The 27972-nt window shown below is 37.7% G+C and overlaps 2 protein-coding genes across 4 annotated transcripts; one reads left to right on the forward strand and one right to left on the reverse strand.

Annotated features, from left to right (window-relative positions):
* Positions 1-6648, forward strand: LOC109088496 (phosphatidylinositol transfer protein alpha isoform-like). Its single transcript, XM_042771278.1, has 12 exons — positions 1-158; positions 1417-1447; positions 2962-3110; positions 3283-3374; positions 3520-3527; positions 4113-4187; positions 4326-4409; positions 4486-4563; positions 4652-4762; positions 4954-5076; positions 5540-5605; positions 5871-6648. Exons 1-11 carry the CDS (start codon positions 142-144, stop codon positions 5585-5587), a joined length of 816 nt encoding a protein of 271 aa, XP_042627212.1. The 5' UTR covers positions 1-141; the 3' UTR covers positions 5588-5605; positions 5871-6648.
* On the reverse strand, positions 6120-27841 carry LOC109088451 (ARF GTPase-activating protein GIT1-like). 3 transcript variants are annotated; one of them, XM_042771275.1, is made up of 22 exons: positions 27546-27841; positions 27327-27380; positions 23521-23654; positions 23327-23439; positions 22439-22544; positions 22063-22149; positions 21512-21642; positions 20940-21034; positions 20536-20578; positions 20071-20097; positions 19430-19478; positions 18392-18464; positions 17783-17880; positions 15778-15889; positions 15484-15611; positions 13714-13866; positions 12896-13177; positions 11249-11326; positions 11078-11157; positions 9905-10069; positions 9710-9773; positions 6120-9622 (listed from the first exon to the last, which is right to left on the reverse strand). In XM_042771275.1, the coding sequence occupies exons 2-22, from the start codon at positions 27376-27378 to the stop codon at positions 9407-9409; spliced, it is 2286 nt and encodes a 761-aa protein (XP_042627209.1). In that variant the 5' UTR covers positions 27379-27380; positions 27546-27841; the 3' UTR covers positions 6120-9406. The 3 variants fall into 3 exon arrangements, with proteins under 3 accessions (XP_042627209.1, XP_042627210.1, XP_042627211.1); XM_042771276.1 differs by lacking the exon at positions 20071-20097 and having other exon boundaries at positions 27327-27840; XM_042771277.1 differs by lacking the exon at positions 12896-13177 and having other exon boundaries at positions 27327-27840.
* Between the last annotated feature and the right edge of the window lie 131 nt (positions 27842-27972).

Consider the following 27972-nt stretch of genomic DNA (forward strand, 5'->3'; position numbering starts at 1 on the left):
TTTCAGGAAATGAATTTAAAGAAATTAGAAATCCAGGAACTTGAACCGAAGCGAGTCACGGTGGGGTGGACCGAGGAGTTAGAGAATCGACTCTCTTTAGGCTAGTTTGAATGTTGGGCTTGCGGAGCAGAAGGAGAGAACATGTTGATAAAGGAATTGTAAGTGTTTCAGTATGATTTAACTGAGCTGAAGTTTTGATCTCGCGCTGAACTTGAACTTAAAGGCGCGTGTTTGGTAACTTTCAATGGCTGCTGTCTAATGAAGTAGACTTGTGTTGATTTTTGACTAATGAATTATTGATGATTTTTTTTTCTCTCTCGGTGTGTTAATTAGGTTATATCAAATAATCTAAAGTTTTACCTCTTGTCCTATTTCGGATTATATTATTTAATTCCTGTGATGAGTCATCGGTTTATTTGCTTTACAAAGTGAGAGGGAAAAAGCGTACCTTTTTTGGAGTTACAAACTGCAGGTAGTATAATGTGATTGTCACATGCTACCCCTCCGCCGGTCACGCGTCATAATGCACCGTTGTGCACGTCATAGTGCACTTAAATATGCTGTAGTATATACATATTAAGTGACTAAGTACTCCTCTAAATATATTATGGCATTAATATTTATATAGCAAGCAAGCTGAATTCTACCTGAGCTGTAAAATATTACATTTAACGTCACTACTGCCATAATGCCTTTTATTAATACTTGATTTTAACTGAATATGGTGATAAAGAACCTTTAATTCGACAAGATTCCCAGCGTCATGGAAAACCTGAGAATTATCCGGTCAGATTTGAAAATATCAGGGGGGTTTAAAATGTGAGAAATAATCCTGGATTTAAAAGATTAGTATGCATTTGTGCAACCCCGTTTATCCTTTTTATTTTGTGGCGTTTGGTTGGAAAAACATTTTATGGAGGTTTAATTATTTCCAGTATGCAGAAATCTATCATTTTGTTTATTGTTTACCCATATATATATATATATATATATATATATATATATATATATATATATATATATATATATATATATCTATATATATATATATATATATATATATATTAGTATCTTATTCTAATTTGAGATCACTCAATGAAATAAACTCATTGTTAAACAATATTATCAGAACATTTCCGTTTCATGATTGCAAAGAGACGGTCAGGTCAGGTTACTGAATCAAGCAACTCCAGTTCTTAATAATTAAAGTGCTCTGTTGTTTATAAGATTAAGATTATTAATGCCATTGTCTTCAGATGGTAAAATGAAGGCTTGTTGGCATTCCCTGAGAGTATACCAAGTTGTCAAGGAGGTAAATGTGATTGAATGAATGAAAAGAGTTCAAAGGTCATCATGTTTTTTATTTTTTTATTTATTTTTTTGCTGACTAAGTGGCTTTTATCTTTTGTCTTTTAGTCGAATCGTCCTGCCTATTTCTGTCGAAGAGGTAAGTACCATATTTTTCACTTGAGTTCTAACAGGTGCTGCTTTATGGTTTATGAAAAGTTTCAATTTTAGTCTAGTCATAATTTGTTATTCCAGTTTTCCAGTCTCCGCCCAGTTTCTTCTGATGGGCCGGGCACTTTAGACGTTGAAGTGATGAATTGAAACAGTCTGAGGTTTGTGAGAAAGTGGCCTAGTTAAGTGCAGGCCTGTTTATAGTAGACAAGGACAGACTGTAATTAATTGTGACCTAAGACCGAGCTTATCAGACTTTAATAAGTGTGTCATCTTTGCTCCAGCTTACTAGGCAGAGGCTGATTTTGTTTTGTCCGTGTCATTTCTTGCCCTCCCTGTTGCAGTATTTGTTGATGTTGGCTGGTGTGTTTTTACCCTGCATATTTGAATATCTTGTTCTGTTTCTGTTGTGTTTGAATAAGAAATCATTGTTAAAGGCAGTTGTTCTTGGCTAAATGGCAGTAAAGGTTTGACATGTGTAGTTGCATTCATTCCTGTTCACCTGCACAAAAAACCATTTAATACAGACTGATGGAGAATTGAACTAGTACCCAACCAGCTGAAACAGGAAGCACCTATAGGGTGTTACATTATGGTTTTGTAGACATACCGAGTGTATATGCAGACAGATGCATGACTCATTTCTGTATGGAACTGTAATTACGAAAAATAAAATGAAGCTTTTGACTGCACAGTATTTCAGTAGCTTAATATCAGTTATCAGCCAATATTTGAATTTCTTTTCATCAGTATAATCGTTGGATATTTAATTGTGCATGCATATTTTGTCTATTTTTATATTTAACTTACCATTGCCATCATCTAATGCCATCATCTTCCCAAATAGTGTCAGTTTAATATCTGCCATTTCTCAATTATTAGTCATTATGTAAAAATTATTATCGACTTAGAATTAGCCAGCACTTTTCCCTCTTTCATACTGTACACTATCATTTGAATATCTTCATAAATTCATATGTAGCGTTTAAAATGTATTGTTTTTAGTGTTTTATATTAATGTAAAACTGGTGTTGATTTGTTTTGTTTTTTTGTTTTTTTTTACATTTTATCAGTTTTATGTCATAACATTAAAATTATCGGTTGATTTTTGCAGCTAGAATTTGAATAAAATGTTTCGAATTTGTATCCGAAGTCTCAAACTACTAAAATATTTTTCTACTCCTACTGTTTATAGTGTTGGGCAGGAGCTGGTCAGAGTTGGAAAACTAGAGATGCATTTGCTAGAAGCAGTTTCCCTCTTTTCTATCATCAGTTTATAGGGTTTGAAGACTTCCTCTATAACTGTGTCTGTTTGTTTATGGCACACCAGCCTGTATATGGCTATTTGTCTATGCAGATGCTGAATCAGCTCTCAGCACCGTACGCAGCCATGACATGCAAATGCACAACTTGTCAGAATACACTCACTTTCAATGTTTTTTGTTTGTCATTAAGACGTGTTATACTGTAATTTGCATATAAACATTATTCTCTCATCTGCAGTACCAGGTGGGCCAGCTGTACTCCGTAGCAGAGGCCAGTAAGAATGAGACGGGCGGTGGAGAAGGGGTGGAGGTCCTGAAAAACGAGCCCTACGAGAAGGAGGATGGAGAGAAAGGACAGTACACACACAAGATCTACCACTTGCAGAGGTAATAATCATAATATTAACTATTCAGTATTGTAGTCTATATTGTAGTACCATGGTATTATCATTTTTTTGTAAGTGTCATCTTATGTGGTGTCGACAAGCAGAAAAATGATTCATAGTCTGTTTTTCACAGTTTCTCTCTGTGATTCTCAATCTCTCTCTGTCTTATGCAGTAAAGTGCCAACTTTTGTACGGTTACTGGCCCCTTCATCTGCCCTGAGTATCCATGAGAAGGCCTGGAATGCTTATCCTTACTGTCGGACAGGTACCGGCCACAATAACACAGCTTTACTGAATACACAACAACTGTACATTCACACGTGACTGATCTATTAAACACAGAACTCACAGAACTCTGTTTTTCCTATTTTTTTTGTATGTGCTCCTACATCATCAATCATTCACTCCAGTTCTTACGGTGAGTGTATGAGACACCTGTGTGTATTTACATAAAACTTATTATAGTCATATTACTATTAATAATAATTAATAATCAACATTTTATTCCTATTTATCAGGTTGTATTCTTTTATATGCAACGCCTTTTAAAAGTTTGGGGTCGGGAAGATTTTTTAAAATGTTTCTTATTCTCACCAAGGCTGCATTTATTTGATCAAAGATAAAGTCATAACCTTATTATTGTAAAATATTATTCAAATTTTAAATGCATGATTTCCATTTGGATATACTTTACAGTGTAATTTATTCCTGTGATAGTGAAGCTGAATTTTCAGTATCATTACATGATTCTTCAGAAATCATTCTGATATGCTGATTTGGTGCTCAAGAAACATTTGTGCTGCTTAATTTTGTGTAGACATGGCAAAAAAAATTCCAAATAAATAGCATTAATTTAAATAGAAATCCTTTGTAACATACTAAATGTTTTTACTGTGACTTTTGATCAATTTAATGCATCCCTGCATTCATTTCTTTGAAAAAATCTTACAGACTTCAGACTTTTGAACAGTAGTGTGTCTGTGTATCAAATGTGTTTTTATAGAATGAGTACATGAAGGACAATTTTCTAATCATGATTGAGACGTGGCACAAGCCTGACCTCGGTGATCAGGACAATGTGAGTAGACAGCCGACATTTTGCAGATAAATGCACATGATAATTTAATTACGCGGCACCACAGTGAGCAAGAAATAGCTGTAAGAATCTTGTTAACTAACCGTGTGCTTTCTGCTTTTTTTTTTTTTTTTTTAAAAGGTCCATAAGCTTGACCCTGAACAGTGGAAGAAGGTTGAGGTGGTGCACATCGACATTGCTGACAGGTCTCAGGTGGACACTAAGGTAAGGAACCCTGAGTTTTTACTTTAGATGCATGATCAGACTTTAAGACATGCTGACATTTTGATTTTCTTCACAGGACTACAAACCAGACGAGGATCCAGCCACATTTAAATCACAGAAGACTAATAGAGGACCATTAGGACCTGACTGGAAGGTGTGTATGGTTTCCTGAATTGATTTTAGGTAAATATCTCCAGCATTTTTGTAGAGGTGTAGATCGCGTTTGTTTCTGTGTGTTGCAGAAAGAACTTCCTCAGAAGACCGACTGCCCTCATATGTGTGCCTATAAACTAGTCACAGTCAAATTCAAGTGGTTTGGCCTGCAGAATAAAGTGGAGAATTTCATTCACAAGGTATAAAACTATAAATTACCTCATGCTGTGTTCAGTTTTTATATCACCAGAATGTCCATTAAAACGTCATAGAGGTGTGGTTTAGAAAGATAAACAGTTTGTGTTTGTTCAGTTTATTAGAGGGCTTGGTGTTTGTGTGTTAGTCTGTTTTTAATGCAGTGACTCGTGAAGTTTGTTTGCTTTTACTTCAGCAAGAGAAGCGCCTGTTCACCAACTTCCACAGGCAGCTCTTCTGCTGGTTAGACCGATGGATCAGTCTGACCATGGAGGACATCCGCCGCATGGAGGAGGAGACGCAGAAAGAACTTGATAATGTGCGTTCAACAACTGCTTCTTTTTTTTTTATTTTTTTATCATGAACAGAGTGAAGATGGTTTAAAGAAATGATTTATAATGGTCACTGGTTTTAAAATAAGATGCTGTGTACAGTGTTACCTTTAACAAAAACTATTCAATTTACTATTGAAATAAAGCTGAAATGAAATATAAATAATTAATGAAAAACTTAAAACACTTGAAAATGTAAAATTACTGTTTGTGCCTAAATAATTTAACTTAACTTAGTAACTAAAATCATTCAATATGAGTGCGGGAAGTGAATTCAGGCAGTATTATAATGTACAGTATGAAAACTAATATTCATTTTGAAGTTTGCTAAAGATTACATTTAACAGTTTTAAGTTTTTAATAGTAAATGTAAAACGAGCATGCATAATTAAATATTCCAGTATTTATAATCCAATACTGACAAGTCTGAAATTCTTTTTTCTGCTATAGATGCGAGTGAAGGATCCAGTGAAAGGGATGTCTGCCGCAGACGAATGAGACGCTGCAGCTGATACTGTGAGTACAGCTCAACTCATGCTTCCCTTTCATGCTACATGGGGACACTATACTTTATATATTTTACTGGCCAAACTATAGATATTTATATATTATTTATTTTAATTATTATGATTTTATGTTATTATGTAATTATTTAATTAATTAATATATATATATATATATATATATATATATATATATATATATATATATATATATATATATATATATATATTATAATATTATTATTATTTTTTTTTTTTTCTTCTTTTTGTATTTTTAGATGTTGCAGCTGTTCGGCTGTGTCGTAGCATTGGAAATAATCTCTGCGGCATGATGGGCTGCTCTCTCTCTTCATGTTTCACTCCAGTAGATATGCTCTTTTTTCACATCTGCATTCAGGACATCCCATCCAGAGGTGTTTCTTACACTAAAAAATAGTAACATATTTTTTTCAGTCCATTATTTCTGCCCTATGTCTATTAAAATTAAAAGTGTCTCATAAATATGTTTACTCATCCTCTTTTTTTTATTTACAAATTTGACCAGCATCAGCACTTGTTTTAATGACTCATCACTACCATATCGCCAGCATGTTAACATGTTTACATTTCTTTAACAGACATTTCCACCCTTGATGTATTTGCTGCAGGTTTTGTTTTTTATTTGTACAACATCAAGCTGCCTCGTGACAGATCACCATGAGTTTATGGTATTAGCAGTTTGCAGCTGACCCATTGTTACTCATAAGCCACTTTTCTCAGGACTTTTTGTAGATCTGAAAGGACTGAATTCTAATAATGTGGTAACACCAGGTTTACAGCAATGACGTAACAAACTTAATTTAGTTCAGCTGAATTTCCACACAGGGTCTAGGTCATGTTGGAGATGTTTTAGCACATGTTTTGAGCCTCTGTCATATGAGGCTTAATTATGAACTGTATTCAGATGTTTTGTTCCACTTTTTCCTTAAGACTGTGTGTTAATTGGGCTCGGATACAGTGTAATACTTATAAGTATGCCTCATGACCTGATAATGATATTAAAAAGAATTTATATTATTAATGTCTGTAGTATGTATTTATTCATTCTTTGTGGTGTGCAGAGATACTGAGAACTCATTCAGCACAAAGTTTTTGTGCTCAAAGTTTTTTTTTTTTTTTTTCTCACTTGGATAAGTTTTAGGTAAACAGATTTTGAGGTTTACTTTTGCTTATTGTGCATTTATGTCCAGCATCTAGCATTCATTTAATAACTATTATGCATTGATTGACAGCTTATATTTAGCAAATTACAAGTTCCAAAATACATTTTCTTGAACTTTTTGCTATTTCATCATGGTTTACTCTGATTGGTAGCGCTTTAAATTGAATATTCTTAAAACATTTACAAAGTGATGAGGTAGCAAGCAGAAGGATATATGTATTTTTAAGCATGGGGAAAATAAAAATGCTTTTGTTATAATGCAATTATTTGGTAGCATTTTTGATAAACACACTGTAAAATACCACATAACCTACATCACAATTAAAATACCAAAGAACAACTCATAGAAGACAATGAACTTTTTCTTTTATTTATTACAAATGTACAGCTTATGAGTCTTTATTACGATTTAAATGGTTTTGCTTAGTCTTTTATTTAATTTCTATATTTTACAGGTAGCCTCTGCTAAACAAATTTCTCCCATCAGTTATTCTCTCATGTAAGAACCACGTGATAAAGAACAGTCATAACAAGTATAGTGCAGCCAGTATGACTGATCACGGAAGTGTGTTGTGTGTGTGCATTAATCTATTTAAAAATAATTTCACCGGTGCATTATGTGAGCAAAGTATGCATCTGCAGCAGGATGTCCGGGAAAATCTACAAACTACTCTAAAAGGAATCAGATTGAGAGTTGGACATATGTGTGTAATGACTTCCTTTCTCTGATATCTCTCTGAATTTAGTGCTTATTAAATAATGGCCCAAGCTCTTTCTCCCAAGTCATTACCACAGTAAACCATCCTGACATATTTAGTGGAAAACTAACAATCTGGGGGGAATGCATACACTGTTTTACTCACCATGTGCTTCTAGTGTGGAAGAGCGAGACGCCAGTCACATGATTAAATTACTGATTAAAGTCAGTCTAGCAGATGTGCAAAGGCAATGATCAGAGATTTTCAGACAATCTTTTTGACACGTTACCAGGGGACGCTAACATTATCCCATTCCCCAAGTTAAAGAAACAAAAGGCAAGAATGAAAAAAAAAAAAAAAGGCTTAACTTAAAAGGCTGGTGGGTAAAACCGATATGGAAAACAACAGGAAGTTTAAGGCTCGTAGCATGACGTCTAAAATGCAAAGTAAATGTACAACAAATACTTGGTTTGATCGCGCTCGCGCACACAGATGTTCATCTACATGTGCGTACGTACTGGAAGCTTCAGTTCAACTCCCATGAACATCAACATTTCCCACAATTTTCAAAAGTGAGCCCGATCGCCCCGACTGGTGCCACAGAATGTGACTTCACTGGTCCTGTTGAGGCAGACGGACATGTGAAGTGTTTTCCCTGTGACCGTATGTGAAATGTTAGAGATGAGAACATTGATAGTGGTCATCTTCAACCATCAATATTCACATGCTTGTAGCTTATAGAACATAATAAAGGTCTTCTTACATTAATAACACATATGCTTGATAAAAAAACATGAATTATAAAGAACAAAGAAATCAAATATTCTCAAAAGGAAAACATACAACCACCACACACACAAAAAGCCTGGTCCTGAAGTGAAAACTCCACTAAACTGACGAAAAAGGCCATTCGATTATGTGCAGAAAATCAACATGTTGTGCTAAAGTGATGGTTTTGTCCTAACCTATAAGCTATAAGACAATGTGATGATTGTGCTAACACATTTGCGTTGTTCTGATACCGAAACCCACTAACGTAGGGATTGAGATGAGATGAACCAGGGTGAGACCTGGCAAGACTTTTCTGTACATCAACCCCAACCGCCGTCTTTGTGCTCCGAGACGAAAAAAGAGGGATCCGCAACTGTAGTGTCATCATTCCCCTCTGCTCCTTTGGCTAGTGTTCGACGTACTTTGGAAAAAACAAAACAAATAAAATGTTGTATACAGAGTAAAACACTGTGTGAGTGAACCAGTGCTTCTACCACTGGAGGACGGGAGTGTTCTGGTTAGTGTTCACAGGTTTTTGTTCACTCCGTTAATGTTCGCAAAGCTCTGTGTGATTTCCACCAAAACTAAATAAAAAAAAATCAACAGAAGACATCAATAATTGTAACAATAATACGAAACATAAGTCATAATCATTAAAATAACTCCAGTGTTGTTGTTTAAATTCAGTACATTTGTCCCAAGAGAAACAGGCCAATGGAGCGGCATTTAAAAACACTAAATCAACTGAAATTGTGAACGATTAAATAAACGATTTAGGAGGAACGTGCTTGTGTGTTTCACAAAGAAAACCAAAAATAGCCAACCATGCGCTAACAGACCATCAGCACTGAATTGCGGGTGTGCCTGTGTAGTGTTTAGATGAAAGAAGATCCTCCTGACATACTGAAATAAGAGAAGAAAAGGAGTGTAAGGAAAAGCAGGCCGCTCCATTCGGCTTCTCCCAAACATTCCACATCTCTGCGTCCGGGTGGCCGCAGCTGGATTCGACACCATTTCTTTTCCCATCTTTTTGCCATCTACCTGACCAACGATTCCCAGCCGTCAGTTTTACTTAGTGTCTTGTTCTTTTCTCTTGTTTCTCAGTCTTTGCCCCTGCCCGGTGGACTCCAGTGTGCTGGGGGGGTCACTGTTTTTTCTCGCGGGTGGTGATGGTGACCAGCTGCTTGGCAGCTTTGGCAATGTCGTAGGCGCACTGGATGACCTGCTGGGTGAGGAGCTGGTAGTCCACCGTGCTGGCCGACGAGTCTGAGGGCGCCGCTTTACGACACTCCACCTGCAGGCGGGACGCACTGGCCGCCAGGAGCTTCAAGGAAGAGCGCACTGCATCTAGCGCTGGTCTCTGAGAGCAGCAGACAGAACAGATAGATTTAATGTGTCTGGTTGGATATCTTGAGGACAAGTATCACAATAAGATGCATTTATTTACCCTGGGAAACAGCGAGGCCATTTCTGTCACAGCTAAGTGGATCTTCTCTGAGCATGGCACAAAACTGCAACCAAAGACAGATTTCTTTCAAGATGTTCTCTAGTAGATCTTTGTTAACTTTTCATAATAGTTTATTTCTATTAATTATAGCAAAATGACTTTGCATTCAGCTTGAGGAGTAAAAGTCCCTCATACCTGTCGTGTTTAAACTCCTGTGCAGCTCTCAGGAGCTCCTGGATGTTCTTGGTGACCTGCTCGGTTTTGAGGATGACGTCCTCTGTGCAGGGCAGCGTGGGGTCCGGCTCAGACTCTGTGTCATCCACATCCCCCCTGCTGTCCTCCTCACTGCTGCGTCCCACATCCACATAAAAAAAAAAAAAAAAAAAAAAAAAAGAAAAATCATGAACACACAATTAGACCTTCAAACTTACATTCTAAAAAAAGGAAATGTATTGTCAGTGGGTTTTTAAGGTCTAAGTTATTACAAATAATTAAAATAAATACATATTTTGATATATTTTACAATAAAATAAAAAATTGATGATAATAATGTTTATTATAATAATAATAATAATTATTATTATTACTATTTATTATTACTAATTATTATAATACTATAATAATAATTATTAGTTAATTAGTTAATAACATTATACTGCATATTATATAGTAGAATGATATTTTCAGAAGATAAATATATTACAATTGTAATATAAATATTGCAGTATCCTGTACTGTATGTGGAATATTTTTTAAAAGTACAAAAAGTGTTTTTATTAAAAGCACAACAAAAACACTAAAATGAAAGAATAATTCTATATATATATATATATATATTCTATATATATATATATATATATATATATATAGTAACTATCAAATAATAAAAAATAATTCATAATAAAAATATTTTATTTTTGTAATATTATTTGCACTTATTATTTTAATATCCAATTATTTTATAATTAGTTTGCAATAACATCATATGGCATATTATATAGTATCTTATTTTTAAGAAGACAAATATATTACTCCTGTACAGTAAGAAAATCTAACATTGAAAAAAATATTATTAATATATAAATTCATATGTTATGTAAATACATGTTAAAATTAATTAAAAAAAATATTAATTAATAAAAATAATTATATTCATATATAAAAAATATAACAATACTATAACAGCAATATATTTCTGTCTTAATTTCTTAAGACGTTTATTTTTATTACAGTTTTTATTACTCTTCTCATTACAAATGAAATGCTGTAAACCTCTCTCCACAAATTTCAAAAGAAATAAGGCAAATGTAAAAAGATGCTGAATCTGGTGTGCTTTGTTTTTTATGGTAGTTTAATGTTAGCACTCACCCAAAGGAGACGTCATATGTTTGAGAGTTGTCATAGTCACTATCAGTTCCGCTCCCATATTTCTCTCCTGCTTTTGGAGGCTGGACAAGACAAACATGAGCAGAGGTCTGATACACATCACAGTCTGTATCTCCCATGTCAGTGTAGATATGAATGGAAAGAGGCTCTCACATTATATCGCCCGTCAGTGGAGGCTGACAGGTGTGGTCCTCCGTAGGGGGTGGGACCTGCAGGAGCGCCCTTTCGCACCTGAACATGAGCAGAATGAGATTAAGAGGAGGAGAAAAGCTGACAGACAGTCAGCAGGCAGAGGATGGAGAGGAAAGAAGCAGCTTTGATAGTCATTTCTGCACAGGCCTGTTAGATGTAAGGCAATCTGCAGCAAAACTGTTATACTAAAGACTGTTATTCTGTTAGTGTAGAGGTTTTTAAACAGCAAGATTCTTCATTAAGCTCAAAAGCAAAACTGAATTAACAGTGCAATAACACATCCTCTTCTCTGAACTAATGAAAACACTAAAAATAGACACTCACACATTAAAAGTCCAGGTAATAAAACAGACACAAAGGTGCATCCCAAATACACTAACCACGACTAATAAAACAAAATAAGTCTACACCACACTGCCAGCAATGACCCAAAAATGGGAAATTGCATAACCAAAACATGGCATATTTGCATAATTGCAAAAGCAATTAAAGCAAATCAAAACAAGGCATTCAAAAGATATTAAAATACATCCTACAGATCTATGAATATCCACAAACAGAGGATGATTTCTAATTTCAGCGCTGTCAGAAGCAGCACATTTCACTGCACACTACAAGATATCAGTTCATTAAGCATTTGACATGTGCCATGCAGATCAACTTCTTCGAGTTTCACTAATCAGGAAACCAATCAATCAGTTCTCTACACATTCCAGACATGTCATATTGCACAAGACAAGCATATATCTCCATGAGATCCTCTCTTGGCATTTCAACTATTTCAAGAAGAATACAATACAATGCATGCCACTTCTATCTTCCTATGCTAGATAGATATTATACAAGGCTTGTGTCTCAAAATGTATTGAGCTGCTTAGCTAAGCAACATTTTTGAGCATTATAGGCAAACCTGGTATTAACATACATTCTGGATGAGCCAGAGACAGACTGTGATCAGGTTTTGTTAGAGGATCTATGATATTGTAATAATATGAACCACATTAATTAAATGGATAAATATATTTTGAATGTTGATAAAGCTAAAGAATTAGCTTTTAAAAGAATTTTAAAAAGTAAAATGAAAACCTCCCACAAAATAAAATTCCTGCACATTGATAAATGTATTAAAAAGTAAATAAATAATTCTGCATGTCAATAAATGTAATTTAAGAAAAAGTGGGAGAAAAAAAATTGCAAACAAAAAATAAAATAAATAAGATTTGTTTTTTTAAATCTTCCAAAATAACATTTCTGCACATTGATAATATTACAGAAAATAAAATGTAGTTACTAAGCTTCTAGTGTGGAATGTTTTAATTTAAATAAGAACTTACGAATGGCTGGTGCAACCCTACCCAGGTGTATAAGAGACCCATGATGCTAAAAAATGCTGTTGATTTAGGCAGCACACTGAGTTTGGTGAGAATATCTAGAAAAAGAAAGGTATTATCAGGGCAGGAAGTCCTGTTTGGCCATAAGGTGGCGGTAGAGAGCAGTGAGTAAGCAGCAGCACACCAGTGTGGGCTCAGGGAAGCAGAGGGAGAAAGAGAGCCCGACAGGAAAAGGAAGTTTAAAAAGATCAGGCCGGACACTTATGCTCACACTTACGGGGCTGAGAGGCTGCAGGCGGCCCGTCAGGGGGTCCAGGGCTGGGGTGAGAGCTTTGGGGGTGGTCCCCACGGGCTCATACATAGAGAAGGCTTGTCTATCCCGGCGGAGGGGGGCAGACGAGGGTGTATTTAGGCTGGAGTCTCCACCTACTCCTCTGCCACCACCCGTACCCCTTACCCCACCATGCCATAGCCCTGGGCCACCACCCCCGGTCAGAGCACCCCCAGCCCCAGCCTGGGCCCCCCGCAGCGCGCTGTTCTCCGTCTGCATCCGCGTGATCTACAGGGATGGAGGGGCATCACCGGGAGTCACACACACACATACACAAACACAAGTACCAAAGAAAACAACAGTTGCAGTGTGGACGGTTATGTCATGCTGGGGCTGATAAAATGGGGTTGTTCTGATGGACAGGAAGTGCAAGGTTGTCTGAACAAGGAGGGACTTCATTCTCAGTGGGAAGTACATGGTATTAATTTATTTTGTCATTACAGAAATAAATTACATTTTATTCAAAAAAAAAAAAAAAAAGTTATTTCACATTGTAATAATATTTGACAATATTACTGCTTTTATTGTATTTTTGATCAAATAAATTCAGCCTTGGTGAGCATAAGAGATCTCTTTTTAAAAATCTTACCGACCCCAATCTTTCGAACATTACTGTTTATTAATACTGTTCAGTTCTGTTTGATGGTTTGGTATCAGTTTGTGTAATGGTGAGCTGTAGTTTATGGCAGCATTTCATTTCTATCTGTGTGATATTGTCAACGTTAAAAAAAGGTACATTGTTTTAATACAGTGGATGGGCGTACCTCCTTCTGAAGCCTCCGCAGTTCCTCACTCAGGTTGTTGTTGACCTTCATGAGCTGCTGAACTTTGGCCTCTGAGGAGGCCAGTGCTTTCTTCACCTCCAGATATTCCTGTAGTGTGATGGGCCCATCTGACAGGTCCGACGAGTCCATGCTCTGATTGACACAACACATTTCACCAATCAAATCACAATATACTCTTTATTAACAATAAACAGCAGTAAAGGGAACAGATTTAAAGAAAGAGATTTCTGTCCCAAAAGATATACACAATAATGTATTTCATTAATTTATTTACACTACCGTTCAGATGTCTGGAGTCAGTAAGATTTTTTTCTTTTTTGAAAGAAATCTATATTTTTTATTCAGCAAGTATGAATTAAATAGATCGAAATGACAGTAAAAACTTGTACATGCAAAAAAAATAAAATTCAGCTTTGCCATTACAAGAATAAATGACATATTAAAATAGAAAATTGTTCTTTTAAACTGTAATAATATTTAACATTATTACTGTACTTTTTTATATTTACACAGACTGTTTGATGAAGCTGAGAGGTGCAATAATTAAATTTACACCATAAAATTGCAAATGCATAAATTATTTTATAAGATTAAATGTTTTAAATAATTTTTTGCACATACAAATAATAATTGTTGGGAAAAATGCAATGACACTTTTAAATATGAAACCAAACTACCAGTAGGTGGCGGCAAATGACTGTTTAAATGAGTGAGTCATTTAGCCATTCATTTAACCGATTCATTCAAATGGTTGATCCATTCAGAAACGAAGTGGCTGACTTTATGGCCTTGTCCCAAATGTAACACTTCATGTGCATTTTCGGATTTACAATGGCCACTGCGTGCGCATGTCTGTGAAGTCCATGAGACCGTAGTATGTCCCATTCGTCATTTTAGCTTTCAAAAGAGTGCTTGGAAGCGTTACCTTTGCAGCCGCTATGCGCCATAGATACGCACTTCTGCCGAGCCCGCACTGGGGTGAGCTCCACAGCAGAGTTCAACCCGACATTTAAAGCGGCATTACGTCATGAAAGTGCGGACTCAGAGGAAGACCGCGAGGGGTTAAGGTGCCATTTGGGACAGGGCCTATAAATGGGTTCCTGAATCATTGACTCACTTCCGGTCCCTGGCCGGTCGATCAGTGCATCTCTTAATTTTCACACAAAAAAGTAATTACTGTACAATATGACAAATAGCAGTGCTACTGGAGAAGGTTTTAAACCCCACATTCCTCAACCAGACAGTGAGGAATATGGGGTTTTCTTTGTGCTCTCTAACACTCAGCCATGTCACTTCCTGAATGTGGAGTGAGCATGCTCAGAAACAGCATCCTGTCTTCAACTGCAGTACAATGGTTTCACTGATCACAGCCTTGAAAAAGGGATGATGTCATTCTGCAAATATGAGGCAGGGCTGCTGTTGCTGCTCTTCCAGTGGTGCATGCTGGGACATGACAACACTGGGTTCTGTACCACTGAAGATACTAATTTGCTGGTCTGGCAAAACCAATATCAACATCTAACAAGGCATAACCTACAATACAAGAAATTAAACATTTCTTAAGATTCAGTGAAATATCTGAAGGTTTTAAGATGTTCCTCAACTCAATCAAATGGTTTCATTATTAAGAATGATGGAAGTCTGGATGGATGAACACAAATCTTCAGACAACTCGTAATTAGGATTAGGTGGAGTACATTTTCCTCAGGTAAACACCCAGTGAGTAAGTAAGGGTTTAGATGAGCTCACCTTGGCCCGGTTGTTGCGCTGAGTGTTGTTGTTATTCTGTGCGGTTAGATCGCTGTCTGTGTCTTCATCAGACGCTACGCTGTCATAATCGTGTTGGTCATCATCCGCCTGACTCAGATCCAGCGGGTCTGAAAAACAATAACCACAAAAATGAAAGATAACATCATTAATATGGGGAGGCAATGAAAGTCTCAAAAACTGCACAGGCTTAGCTATATCCATCTTTACTGAAGCTGTACTGTTAATATTTCACTAAAACCTGTAAGTTTGACAAATGCAATGTGGCCGCCTCACCTGTGGGGCTTGTCAGGCCTTTTCCATGCTGCCGTCGCTTGGCATCACTGAGAATGTCAATAATGAGGGTGGCGAACTCTCGTGCGTTAAAGCGAGCCAGTTTCTGTCGCCCCTACCAATGACAAAAAAAAAAAAAAAAAAAAAAATACATTAATAAATACACATATATGCATATATTATTTATAGAAAAAGATGCATTAAATTGAGAGTAAAAAGTTTTACATTGTTGCAGAAAAGCTTTTAGAATAATAAATGAATCTGAACTTTCGATTCATAAAAAAAATCTGAAAAAAAATGTTTCACAGTTTCGAAAAATTTTTAACTTTTTTATTAGTAATAAGAAGTAGTGTTTCTTAAACATCAAATCAGCATGATAGAATGATTTCTGAAGGATCACGTGGCACTAAAGACTGGATATATTAGTGCTGTCAAAATTAGCGCATTAACTCAGGCGAATAATTTTTTCAGTTTAACGTGTTAAAAATATTTAATGCAATTATCACAGGGACCAGCAACTGAAGGTGAGAAATATCCCTTTAATGGTTAATTATTAAGAAAAAACTATTTCATAGAGACATCAGTATTGGTATCAGTAATATTGGCCTTCAGTCATAAAAAGAAAACAAATATTAAAAAGATACTGTCTTCATGATATTTCTACATTCATTTGAAGATTAAATGTGAAATAATTGCAATATAAAAGTATATTGAAAAACTTTAATGTTAGGTGGGATTAATCATTCTGAATAATTTCAGAAAAAAATGTGATTAATTAGTTTTTTTTTTTGATTGACCACTAAATATATATACAAAAAAATATGAAAATATTAAAAGTAACATATTAAAATAAAATAATTAAAATAATATTAAAAAACATTGTTTTTATTATATTAAAAAATAGAAGACTATAATAAGAATCATTTTCAAAAAATACAGTAAAAACAATAACATTGTAATCAAATAAATTTAGCATTGATGGGGATAAGACACTTCACATAAAAAAAGAGACTTTACATTAAATAACATTACTAATCCCAAATTTTTTGAACAATGGTGTAAATCATTAATGTGTTTTTAGAAATAATTAATGCAATTATAAACAGACCCTAACTAAATTTACAGATTTTGAGAAAAAAAAAAAAACTTAAATTTAACATGCAAAACGTTGTCAAACCTGTTCTAGACTAAAGAGTACTATACACTTTTTAGGAGCAGAAAAAATTAAAAAATAGCCTAAATATTTAATAAACACAAAAATGATGGAATGTGTAGAATTTTATGAATGATTTCTGTACAGGAAATCTTTTTACAGGAGAGCTTTTCTGTGGAGCTCTGCAGGATTCTGTGCCTGACTGTTTGTCAAATTTGCAAGTTATTCCTAAAGTACATTTTATTTAATCACTTAGTCACTCTGCAATACATATGCTATTACAGAACTGTCCATTCTGGTAGAGGCGACTTGGACATGTTAAATACTGAAAAACACTGCCACATCAACAGTTCAGTGTTCCAACTCTTGACCACTGGGTGTAGGTGTCCTCCTCCCATCATCTCTTTCCATGTCTCAAAACCTCATATATACACAAAAGAACAGGAAATTCTCAGCCTGGCCAATCAGTCGCAGGAAACGTACCCTTGAGTAAACGCACTTTGTGGTCTGGCTGTATAAAAGAACTATTTCAAGCAGTGGTACAGAGAGGGTCACGCGAGGATGCCAGTGGAAACGCTGAGGAGGAGGGAGCCGCTGTGCGTCTGCAGCAGTTACGCAGCTGAAAATCATCCATTCGTTGGTTTGCCGCCCAAACCTGAGCCTCAGACGTTTGCACAACCACAAAATGACTATTTTTAACCCCATGTCATCTGCACCCCAGATATCATCTCTCCTTTGTGCCTCCATCAAAAACAGCCTGCATGGAAGTGACGGTCCCTTACACAAGGGGGCAGCAGGAGCAGAGAACCTCCTCCCAAACATACTTCAAACACATCCTCTAAAATGCCATGTTACCTGGTTGCGTGTCGCTGAGTATTCAGGGTTGACAGGTAAGAAGGGGACGGCGCTCCGTTCAGTCACAAGCGTACTGTGGTTCTGAGTTGTCAGCCACACTGAGAGAAACAGAATGGACATATATAAACAAGACAAATATAAACAAACAGAATCTGATGTCGTAGCCCTAAGGTTTCAGAGAGTTCGCATCTACCCCTCCCGTTCAGTTTGTGTGTTTATGTGTGCGTTTGGCCCCCTGCCTCGCTCCCAGCCCTGCTTACCATCAGAATCCCAGTCTGCCACCCCAGCATGCTACCTCTTCTCCTCTACAACCAGGAACGGTAGTAAAGAGAGAGAGAGGAGGAGGAGAGAATTCCTGCGGCACTCCCTCGCTCTCGCTCCCTTTCACCCTCCTTTCCATTTGGCATCTCTCTCCCTCCCTTCTCTACAAGCTGACTGCACTGCTCGAGTCCTTCTATAGTCAGTGTTTATACAACACACCGATCATTGTGTCTCCAGGGACACGGATTCAACTGTCCCCATGCCTCCGGACTGTTCCATAACTACATTACGGAAAGAGTGAGAAGCAAGGAAAGTTGGGACAGGAACAGATGGGGGTTTGAGTCTTACCTGCATCATTCTCTCTACGGTCCACTTCATCGTACACATCCATAGCCAGCTCCTCGAACAAACGGTTATTTAACTGCATCCACACACACACACACAAACAACAGTACGTGGAATTAAAATTCAGACATAGAGGGAAAAAAAAAAAACCACAATCACAGCAAAAACTGAGCGCAAACACAACAGGAGGACAAAACTAAGCAACATGCTCCAACAAGGCACTAAATAAAGATTAAATGCAAGCTAAGAGAATATGAAGCATCTGCTAAATTTATCTACTGAACTTCTAAGCATTTGAAGAGTTTATCAAACATACTCGTCTCAAATCTCTCAAGAAAAGAGCCTAACCAGAATTCCTGTGACAAGTAATTCATATGGCCACACTGAAATAAAAAACGTTGTGTGATGCAACACATAGTCAATAAAAACATATCTTATATTTAATATGTGGAACGAAATTTTAGACCAATGAGTGTTTTGTGTAGGCAGAGCGTCGCAGTGCAATAATACAAAAACTATGAGTCCAATAAAATGTTCTTTTTACTTGACAGAGCTGGTTAAGGCAAAAACTTGGAATTAATGTCAAAATCGACCCTATTTGTTTGTGCATATTATTAGTCTTGTAGTGAACAATTAATCCATCATTCATCCAGTATTCCAATTTACTCTGAAATATATCACCATACTGAAGTTAATACAGTCACAACTTCTGTTTGACAGACTTTGGACTTTAAGCCCAAAGTATATTCCGTTATGCTAAGGGTGTATGTATAGTGCATGTAATGTAATTTTCATCATCAGCACAGGTGGGCAACACTGACCGACAGTTGTAAAAGAAACGAACAGAAAAACAAGACAGCCGTGTTGACAAGTGCTTGCGTCAGGGGCTTAGAAGATACACACCATTCAAATCAAACTGAAGTATACTTTGGGCTTTACATGGAAAAGCTTTTATCGCTTGTTGCTTTATTGTGTTGTGCCTGTCTAAAAACTCAAATTCCCGTAATTCTCTGTAGCAGCTCATTAACCTGCATCACTCACCGCTTGAAGCTTCTTCTTGGCAGCCTTGGCCAGTTCAGAGAGGTCCAGGCTACGCAAAGACAAAGACACAGACACAAGAATAAAAGGATGCTGGAGGCATGCGGACAGAGAAAGATGAGGAGAGAGGAAAAAAGAGAGGTGGATGAATGGATGGATGAAGTGTGGCGTAAGGGATGGGACACGGGCAGCCAGAAAAGATGAGGAGGAACAGGAATGTTTTTTACTTCTTTGAATTCATTAGGAACTGATTGGATTGTGATCCATACTAGAATGTTACGACCTAAATGTGAGCTTACAGCTATTTCCATTCTAACGTCCCGCTGTTGCGTGGCTTAGATGACATCAGCAGAAAGGAAATTTGTTTCTGAGGTGGAACAATGAATAATAACATGCACTGAATTGTACAAAATATGACAAGGAATATGTATTCAAGTAAAAAAGGTAAATTATGATTTTATATTGTCTTGATAGGATGGAAAATCATAGGATATTGAATAAAAATTATGTTTTCGGACTCCTGTAAATGTAAGTGTTTTCTGCCTCATCCCTCTAGTCACCCACACCCAGATGAAGGCCATGGGAGAAAGAAAGAGAGCGGGGTTTATGGAGAGGGAGATGAGAAGAGAGAGAGAAAGGGATACCTCTGCGTCGGGCACTTAGGGCGAGCTCTGTCTCCAAAAGCGCAGCAAGATGGAGAGAACAGAGAACGAGTGAGCGAGACCGAAATGTGAGCAGAAGACAGACAGATAGAGAGAGAACGAAAAGGGATAGACCCCACATCAACACTCCTTCTGGACAGGTCAGTAAAGGTCATTCAGCTGTGGTGCATTTGAGGCAGTCAGCGCTACATATGTTGAGGACACTCTCTGTCCTAATGCAAACTGATTGACCTTATGGCGCAACCTGCTGGCCAGCATGCACAAATACACCAGTTGAAAACTGATCTTAGTACACTGTATCTACCCTGTGTGGGCAGCGATAAGGAAAAGACTTGAGGGACAGGAAATAAATAAAACTGCACTGATGAGCTTCAATATTTATACACAATATATGTTCTATTATGAATCGGACACATGCAAAAACACTCTCATACATAAACAATGTACCTGTCTGCCATCTGAGGGATGATATAATGACCGTTCTTGTGATCTGCAAAAACACAGACATGGGAAAAACAATGTTGAAATGTCCTCAATTGGGAGGACAGATTGATCTGTTTCACACCACACACACACACACACACACACATCTAGGACATATTTATTTTGACGCCCATATTATCAGGTTACAGTATTCACACTGCATGTGTAAGCCTCACAGCAGAAGCTTAGGTGCAATAAGAGTTTCAGCGCGGAGTCTATTTTTGTGTGGAAAGCACACTACAATCAGGAGAAAACGTTAGAAATGCACTATAAACCTGTTTATCAACACTCTTTGCAATTTGGACATCTAAGAAGCAACACAATTTGAATTATACCTTGTACCTGTAAAACAGGTACTCTGAGCTCACCTGGGCGACGTCCACACAGATAGAAGGCAAGTCTGTCAGTGAGCTCATACTGACACTCTACCAAGCGCTCGGCAAGCTCCACGTGACCTGCTTGCCTGCAAGAACAAAGTCACATTACAAACCAAAGACTCTAGATCCTTTCAAAAACATTAGCTAGACATAAAAATCGAGCGATAGAAAGGCAGACAGACAGAGCGGTAGAACATCAGACTGACAGAACTATAAAACAACAGACAGACAGAGCAATAGGAGGACAGACAGACAGACATAGAGCGGTAGAAAATAAGGCCAACAGACAGAGATATAACAACAAAACAGAGTGATAAAATGACAGACAGACGGATAAATAGATAGACATAGTGATAGAATGACAAACAAAGAAATAGAATGACCAACAGAGTGATAAAATGTCAGATAGACAGATAAAACACAGACAGATAGATAGATAGATAGATAGATAGATAGATAGATAGATAGATAGATAGATAGATAGATAGATAGATAGATAGATAGATAGATTAAATCGATCAGTGCCGAGGATCTAGTGATCTCTTTCTCTGTTTTATATTTACCGAGCATAGTCTATGGGTGTGCGGCCATTGATATCTGGAGCTCCTGGATCTGCTCCATATACCACCAGCAGCTCGGCTTGCAGAACCTGCCCCGCTTTGGCGGCCACATGTAGAGGGGTCATGCCCTTTTCCTGTGGAGTGAACATCAGGCGTGTGACAGGCGCTGTTCACTCTGCGATTTTCAAATACAGTCTTTTGGACTGACTGTCTGCACTGTTGTTTAACAGGTAATGAAACCAGATCTGTTTTTTTTTTTTCTCAGACAATCTATATTGTGTGCTACAGTAGCACAATCAGAATCACGAAAAAACATAAATATAAATATTTTAGTTTGGAAAGTTATTTATGCTTTGGATCAGATTTGTAAAAATCAGATGTCATAAACATTCGGGCAACAAAGTTCATAGATACACACAGAAACGTCCTCAGTTCCCACAATAAACAACAAAAAATTGATATCTATCAATATAGCAATCATAGTATCTATTTTAGTTATGATGCAGAAAAACTGACAGAACAAAGAGAGAACTGCGAGAGATGGCAGATCTTACCGGGTGAAAGAAGTTGGCTTGTGCCCCCAGTGACAGCAGCCGTAAACACGTCTCCAGACTTCCTGTCCTCACACTTGAGTGGAGTTGCTGCAAGCAAGAACAAAAGAATAAGTGAGTGCATGAGAGAGAGAAAAAGAGGGACCCAGCATGAAAGACACAGAAAGAGAGCAGACCTCCTGCACATCCTCTCATTAGGGCCATTCAATAGCACTGAGGAAGGCACATTTATTCACTAGCGGGGTGTCATTTTAAGGGCCCTCCCGCAAGGTCACAGACAGTGGGGAGCAGAGAGAGGCCGAGGAGGAAAGATGGAATGAGAGTGAGAGGTAATAGACTGAGATAAAGAGTTGGAGGTGATGCCTTTGGGAGGTCTAACCTTGCTGAGGTCCTTCGTAGTGACCCCATCATCATCACGGCAGGGCAGCTTGTGGACGAAGGCTAACATCTGGTACTTGGCGCGAATGAACTCTGACTTAGTGGGGCTGTGAGGTGAACACAGAAACAAATGGAGATCAATTTCAAAATCAAGGAATCAATATAAAATGGAATGCCTGGTTAATAGTCCTGCCTACATCGATACAGTCACGACTGTTTATTTAAAACAATGGCTCCTTCTCTGATGTAAGGGACACGCTTGATTTAAATCAAATCAAGCAAATCATCATTTAAAGATCTGGAATAAATCATAAGTTAATCTTAGATGCCTAAAGTTTTTAGTTTTTCTTCAAATAAACAGGGTCTGTAATTGTAATAATATATATATATAAGAAAAAAGAAAATATTTTAAAATACACTTTCAAAGATTTTAAGAGAAATTTTGGCAGGTGTGGTGTCTCTTGGGTGTCACTGTACAACTGCTTAGATGAATATTAATAAAGTAATTAGGCATTTGAATACATTTACTCATGGATATTTTACCTTTTCATTACAGGTGCAATGAAGATGGCACAGTTAATTCCTTAAACTTTCGTCACCTGCATGAGCTTATGATTTGTAAATGAGATTTGGCGAACCACTGCGCAACTGCTCTGACAAATTACTTTTTAATTACTCTGTATTTTACTTTTAAAACCTCCCTTCATTTATTCTGAGTGAGCAGATTTGCTAGTCTTGTCTCAGTGGTCTGCTATTACATGGAGCTCCATGAGAACAGTTATATACTGCACAGACCAATAAAACCAGAATTACACCCCCAGTCTTCTGTTTTTTCATTCTGACATTCTGGTATATGCGTGATGCATGAATGGTTTATGAGATGGCTTACTGGACTTTATCTTGTGGGTTCGGTTTCCTGCGGCCACTCTGAACTTGTGCTGGATCCAGCAGAGAGTGTTCCCAGATCGAGTTTGCTCCATTACTGGCCAGGGTCTGCACCATCTGAGAAGCATACATGTATTTATAAGGCTATGATCCCGAGGAAAATGACAGAAATGTGTGTGTGAGAGGCTCTTTAGTTACCTGCAGTAGGGAAGGAGGCCAGCCGCTGTGTCGCAGGTGTTTGACGATGGAAATGTGACGGCCCAGGCTCCGGTGCACAGAACAGCACTCATCGCAGATCAGAACCCCTCGGTTTATGCTGCTCCAGCCCGGGTCTGAAAAAACATGATAATGTACAATTCATTTTTTTTCAACCTTGTGGCAGAAAACAAGTTTTTTGTTCCAACATCAACTGAGGGTTGATTTTTCTAACAAGCAAAAAAGACACATAAGGACAGGAAGTAGAAAGACTGACTGGTTTGGCTTAGACTGATCACAAAAACTGTCTTTATGTTTTATAGTCCTGGACCTGCTCCTACATCTCATATAAACTGAATTTGGTTTTTGGTGCTATAATTGAACACTGTTGTAAACGATTCTGCTGACATAAAACGTTGCCAAAGTAAAGTCTCGCTGGACAACAGAAGAGGTTGTGGAGTTTGTGAGAATGATTTGTCTTAGTGTTGGAAGCATCAGTAAGAATGGTTAAAAATGATAAACAAACAACATTATTTGGCCAGCAAAAGGCCATTTATGAATTTATAGCGGTCATTACAGCGGTATAATATCCAGCTATTATTGCAAATAAAAAAAACTTAAAAACATGTTTAATAGATTTACATAAATATTTATTTCTGAAATACAAACATGCTGCAAAAAACTAATCTCATCATCTAGCCCTGCTCTGAATGAGCTCATCTCAGGCAAAGAGCTCTCCTCACATCAAGCAGGTAAACAGAAAAATGACTAAGTCACAATGTGACAGAAGTGTGCCTCTGGCTGCCACAGGCCCTCGGAATCTGGCTAAAATTAAACCAGCACCCACAATACTTCAAGCACATAATCTCATCCACAGAATCTCACTAAGCAGGGTTTTGATACGATTAGAGCAAGAGTGAGATTATGCTGCACTGATGTAAACAGTGTCATAACATGATTATTGATTTCCTGTATGAATGCAAACACAAAATGACACCTAAAATGGTTGTCTGATGCCATATTTTTTTTGTAATAGTGATTATGTTTTGTAATTAAAAACAGCAGAATATTACAATTTAAATCAAATGTTTTCTATTTTAATATATTTTAAAGAGTAGTTTATTCCTGTGATGGCAAAGCTGAATTTTCAGCAGCCACTACTCCAGTCCAGTATTTTCTTTTTATTAAAATAACAGAACAAGGAGGCATCCAAGGTTAAAAAAAAAGCCAGAATTAATGTTAAGTAAAAGTCTGCTTGTTTCCTTATTTTAGGTTTATTTTAATCCAGCAAATGTTCAGATTATAACCAACAGTTTGAATCTTGCATGTGATGAAGAACTTCAGAATTACTGGCGGCTTAATTGTAAAAAAAAAGGGCATTATATCCGTTTAAGGATGGCCAGACGTTCACAAAGATTGAGCTGAGCACCTGTGTGTGGGAAAATCAAAGATGATGCCATACTTCTTAACTAACACGCTCGTCCTTCCTATAAGTGCTTGAAACCATTAACATCTCAAATGAGAGTTTCTCTCTGCTCGTAATGAAATTACATGTGTACACTCTCTAACGCTCACACATGCACACAGCGCCATGCAGCCCTCAGTGGACATGCAATTGAAGATCTTCCACACGTTCATTCATACCCATAATACATTTATTAGAATGCATCCGTCTGTCTGTTTCCCCGCCACTCCTCCTCCTCCTCCTCCTCTTCTCTCAGTCATCAGTTCCTCACCTTCCGACACACTCACCATTACCTACATTCCTACAACATGTCAAACACGACAATGACAAGCTCTATTAGCACCGTAGGACAGGCCAACACAAGGACACAGAGCACGTGAGGATGCAAAAAAGACACACAAGATGTGAAATCGTCGGCCAGGGGCATTGGTGACAGCGCTTGCGGCCGATCTTCAAGCGTGGTAGCTGAGGAGGTGAAACTAAACTGTCCAAAACTAGATGCATTCCCATACACACGTTCATTCCTGACGAGAGAGCAGCTGTGGTTGAGGAAGCAGCTGTCATGCCCCCCATACCACCCCTCGGTCTCCCCCATGGGGACGGTGAGGCAAAATGAGCAAGGCCAAGGGTGGGCTTGAAGTGACGGCACAGCTGAGCGGCATCAGAAATCTGTTTTGAAAACAACTGAAGGCTTTATTATGTCCTAACTTGCTGGTAAACGTATTGAGCAATGCATTTAGGTACAAATTGCTAAGAAAAGCCAGACAAACATATAAAGTTCCACTTTATTTCAAATATAAATGCAACACCAACAACCAACTTCCATCTTTTTTCTCTGCAGAATTTAGGAAATCGTGCCCTGCCCAAGGGCATGTGTGACGGGACTAGAAATAGATTTGAACAACTCAAACCTATAATCAAGTATGTAGCAATCTAGATCAATGGAAACCTGTACAGACATCAGAAATAAATCAATATCTCTTTTCAGCCAGCTATGATTTTGGCTTGTTGCTCATAATGATAGCAGAAATACTGTACTGATCATTTTATGAAGGCCATCTGTGCTAAAAACAGCTCAAAGCAGCATAAAGGTGGTTTGAGGTTTTTATCTGTGTCCCAGCCTGGTCATACTGGTCTGTTGGCTGGCTTTAGACGGGTTTGGGGAACTTTTCAGCCGGTCATGTTAAGAGACAACAGCTTGGCCAAACAGGGAGACCATCTTAAAACAGCAAAGACCACTAAACCAGTTTAGGCTGGTTTAAGCATTTTTTTTTCCCAGCAAGGAAATGCAATGCTTCAGTTACATGAGAACACTATGAGAATACTAAAGAATAATAACAAATGAATTAACTTGCAGCATCATGCAACACCATACATAAATATTCCTGCTGAGAAATATATATGATGGAAATATCTATTATACTTTGGAACAACATATGGTACAAGAAATAAACAAAACACATTAATAAACAAATAAACATTCAAGAAAACGTGCCACTAAACAATGTCTAGCCACAAAAAGGATATAAAGAAGCAAAGCTGTGCAGAAACACAAGTAAAGACTGAGTCAGAGTTTGGTGTGTCCTGTCAACCTGCTAATGCTAGTTAGCTAACTCGTCTCAGCCCAAGTTTAGATTTACTGCATACTGCAAGAACTGTACTGGACAAACTGAACTAGTACTCTTAGTGGCCATAAAGCATTTACAAACTGTAAACACAGAAAAGTGTTTTACTCGAATAACAGTTAACGTTACTGGCAAGGGAATCAGACGAGCTCCGCAGGCTACTTATAGCAAACGAGTCTAGCTACTGTCAGTTAGCATTGTTCGATACAGAGCCCGTTTTGTGCTTAATATGCACTAAAAACTTATTTTTAAATCAACATAATTTGCTGTCACTACTAAATGCTTATATAAAAGGGCCTGCGGATTGTGAAAATGTGTTACTTTTAACTGACAGCACCTCGCAGGCTCGTCAATTTGGTTTAGGATGTGTGCTAACAACAAGCATCAGATAAAACTTTAGCCACGGTTGCAAAGCTGCAATAAGCAGCTCAAATTCATTGTGACATAAGTTCGGTAAAGGATTTACTTTATGGACAATCATTGTTCTGTTGTATTATAAACCGCAGATACGTTCAGTGCTGAAATTAGAGAAGGTTTGAATTAGCTGATTTGTCGGGCCGCGATATCGGCCTTAATTTTCGGCCATTTTCCTGATGAGCTTAACCGAGTATCCCTGCGCGTACGCGGGCTTGGTGTTATCTCGCTAGCGGCCGCGCTCGACCGAGTCCCGGACAACGATAGCTCGCAACAACGCCTCAAACCATAAATCTCAGCCTTACCTGGTGCACTGCAGTCGGCGCACACCTCGTTTCTCTGGACTTTCCTGGACATCGCTGAAACAAAATATATAAATTCCAGAGATTTTAGTCCAATACTGAAGATGTTTCGCTTGCTTTCCCCCAGGAGCGACGTCTGCGGTTTCAATGCCGCCCCGAATGTCCGGAAGCCGGCGACGAGCTCCCCAGCACTCCCGGTCCTCACCCTACTCTCTCTCCTACCTTATTTCCAGCGGCGTCTTCTTGTCTTGCCGTTACAATGTCTTTACGATTACTTAAAATGAATCAGATTTTTTTTTTCAGAAGGCCCCTTACGTTAACAGATTATTTAATTTTGGGCGTCCCCAAATCTTTTCCTCCCGAATCATTATCCAAGCCCCGTCTCTGTCTCGGGTAAAAGGGGGTGGGAATAAGAAAAGTATGGATACAGTACACGGTTTATTTACATCCGCTACCCTATACACTTCTGTGTGGCGGGCTGCCTCCCTCTCTCTGACGTCTGTCTCTCTTGCCCCACCGTCGTTAGTGCACAGGCGGGGGCAGACAGAGCAGAGGGACCATGCAGTCATGCCCACCAGTGGAGATTAATTTTACATAAGACTATTTACATAACTACAATCCCAAAATGAAGTATGATAAGAAAGCATAA

Source organism: Cyprinus carpio, chromosome A15, assembly GCF_018340385.1.
Source record: "Cyprinus carpio isolate SPL01 chromosome A15, ASM1834038v1, whole genome shotgun sequence".
In the NCBI taxonomy this organism is placed as follows: Eukaryota; Metazoa; Chordata; class Actinopteri; order Cypriniformes; family Cyprinidae; genus Cyprinus; species Cyprinus carpio.

Excerpts from the sequence above, each read along its gene's own strand:
- LOC109088496 (XM_042771278.1), top strand. Across the intron at positions 1,448-2,961 it reads TGCCTATTTCTGTCGAAGAG|TACCAGGTGGGCCAGCTGTA; the intron begins GTAAGTACCATA and ends TCTCATCTGCAG. Across the intron at positions 4,410-4,485 it reads GGTCTCAGGTGGACACTAAG|GACTACAAACCAGACGAGGA; the intron begins GTAAGGAACCCT and ends TTTTCTTCACAG.
- LOC109088451 (XM_042771275.1), bottom strand. The coding sequence starts at position 27,378 with ATGTCCAGGAAAGTCCAGAGAAACGAGGTGTGCGCCGACTGCAGTGCA. Across the intron at positions 11,158-11,248 it reads CCACTGACGGGCGATATAAT|CCTCCAAAAGCAGGAGAGAA; the intron begins GTGAGAGCCTCT and ends TGTCTTGTCCAG. Across the intron at positions 10,070-11,077 it reads ACATATGACGTCTCCTTTGG|TGTGGGACGCAGCAGTGAGG; the intron begins GTGAGTGCTAAC and ends TTTTTATGTGGA.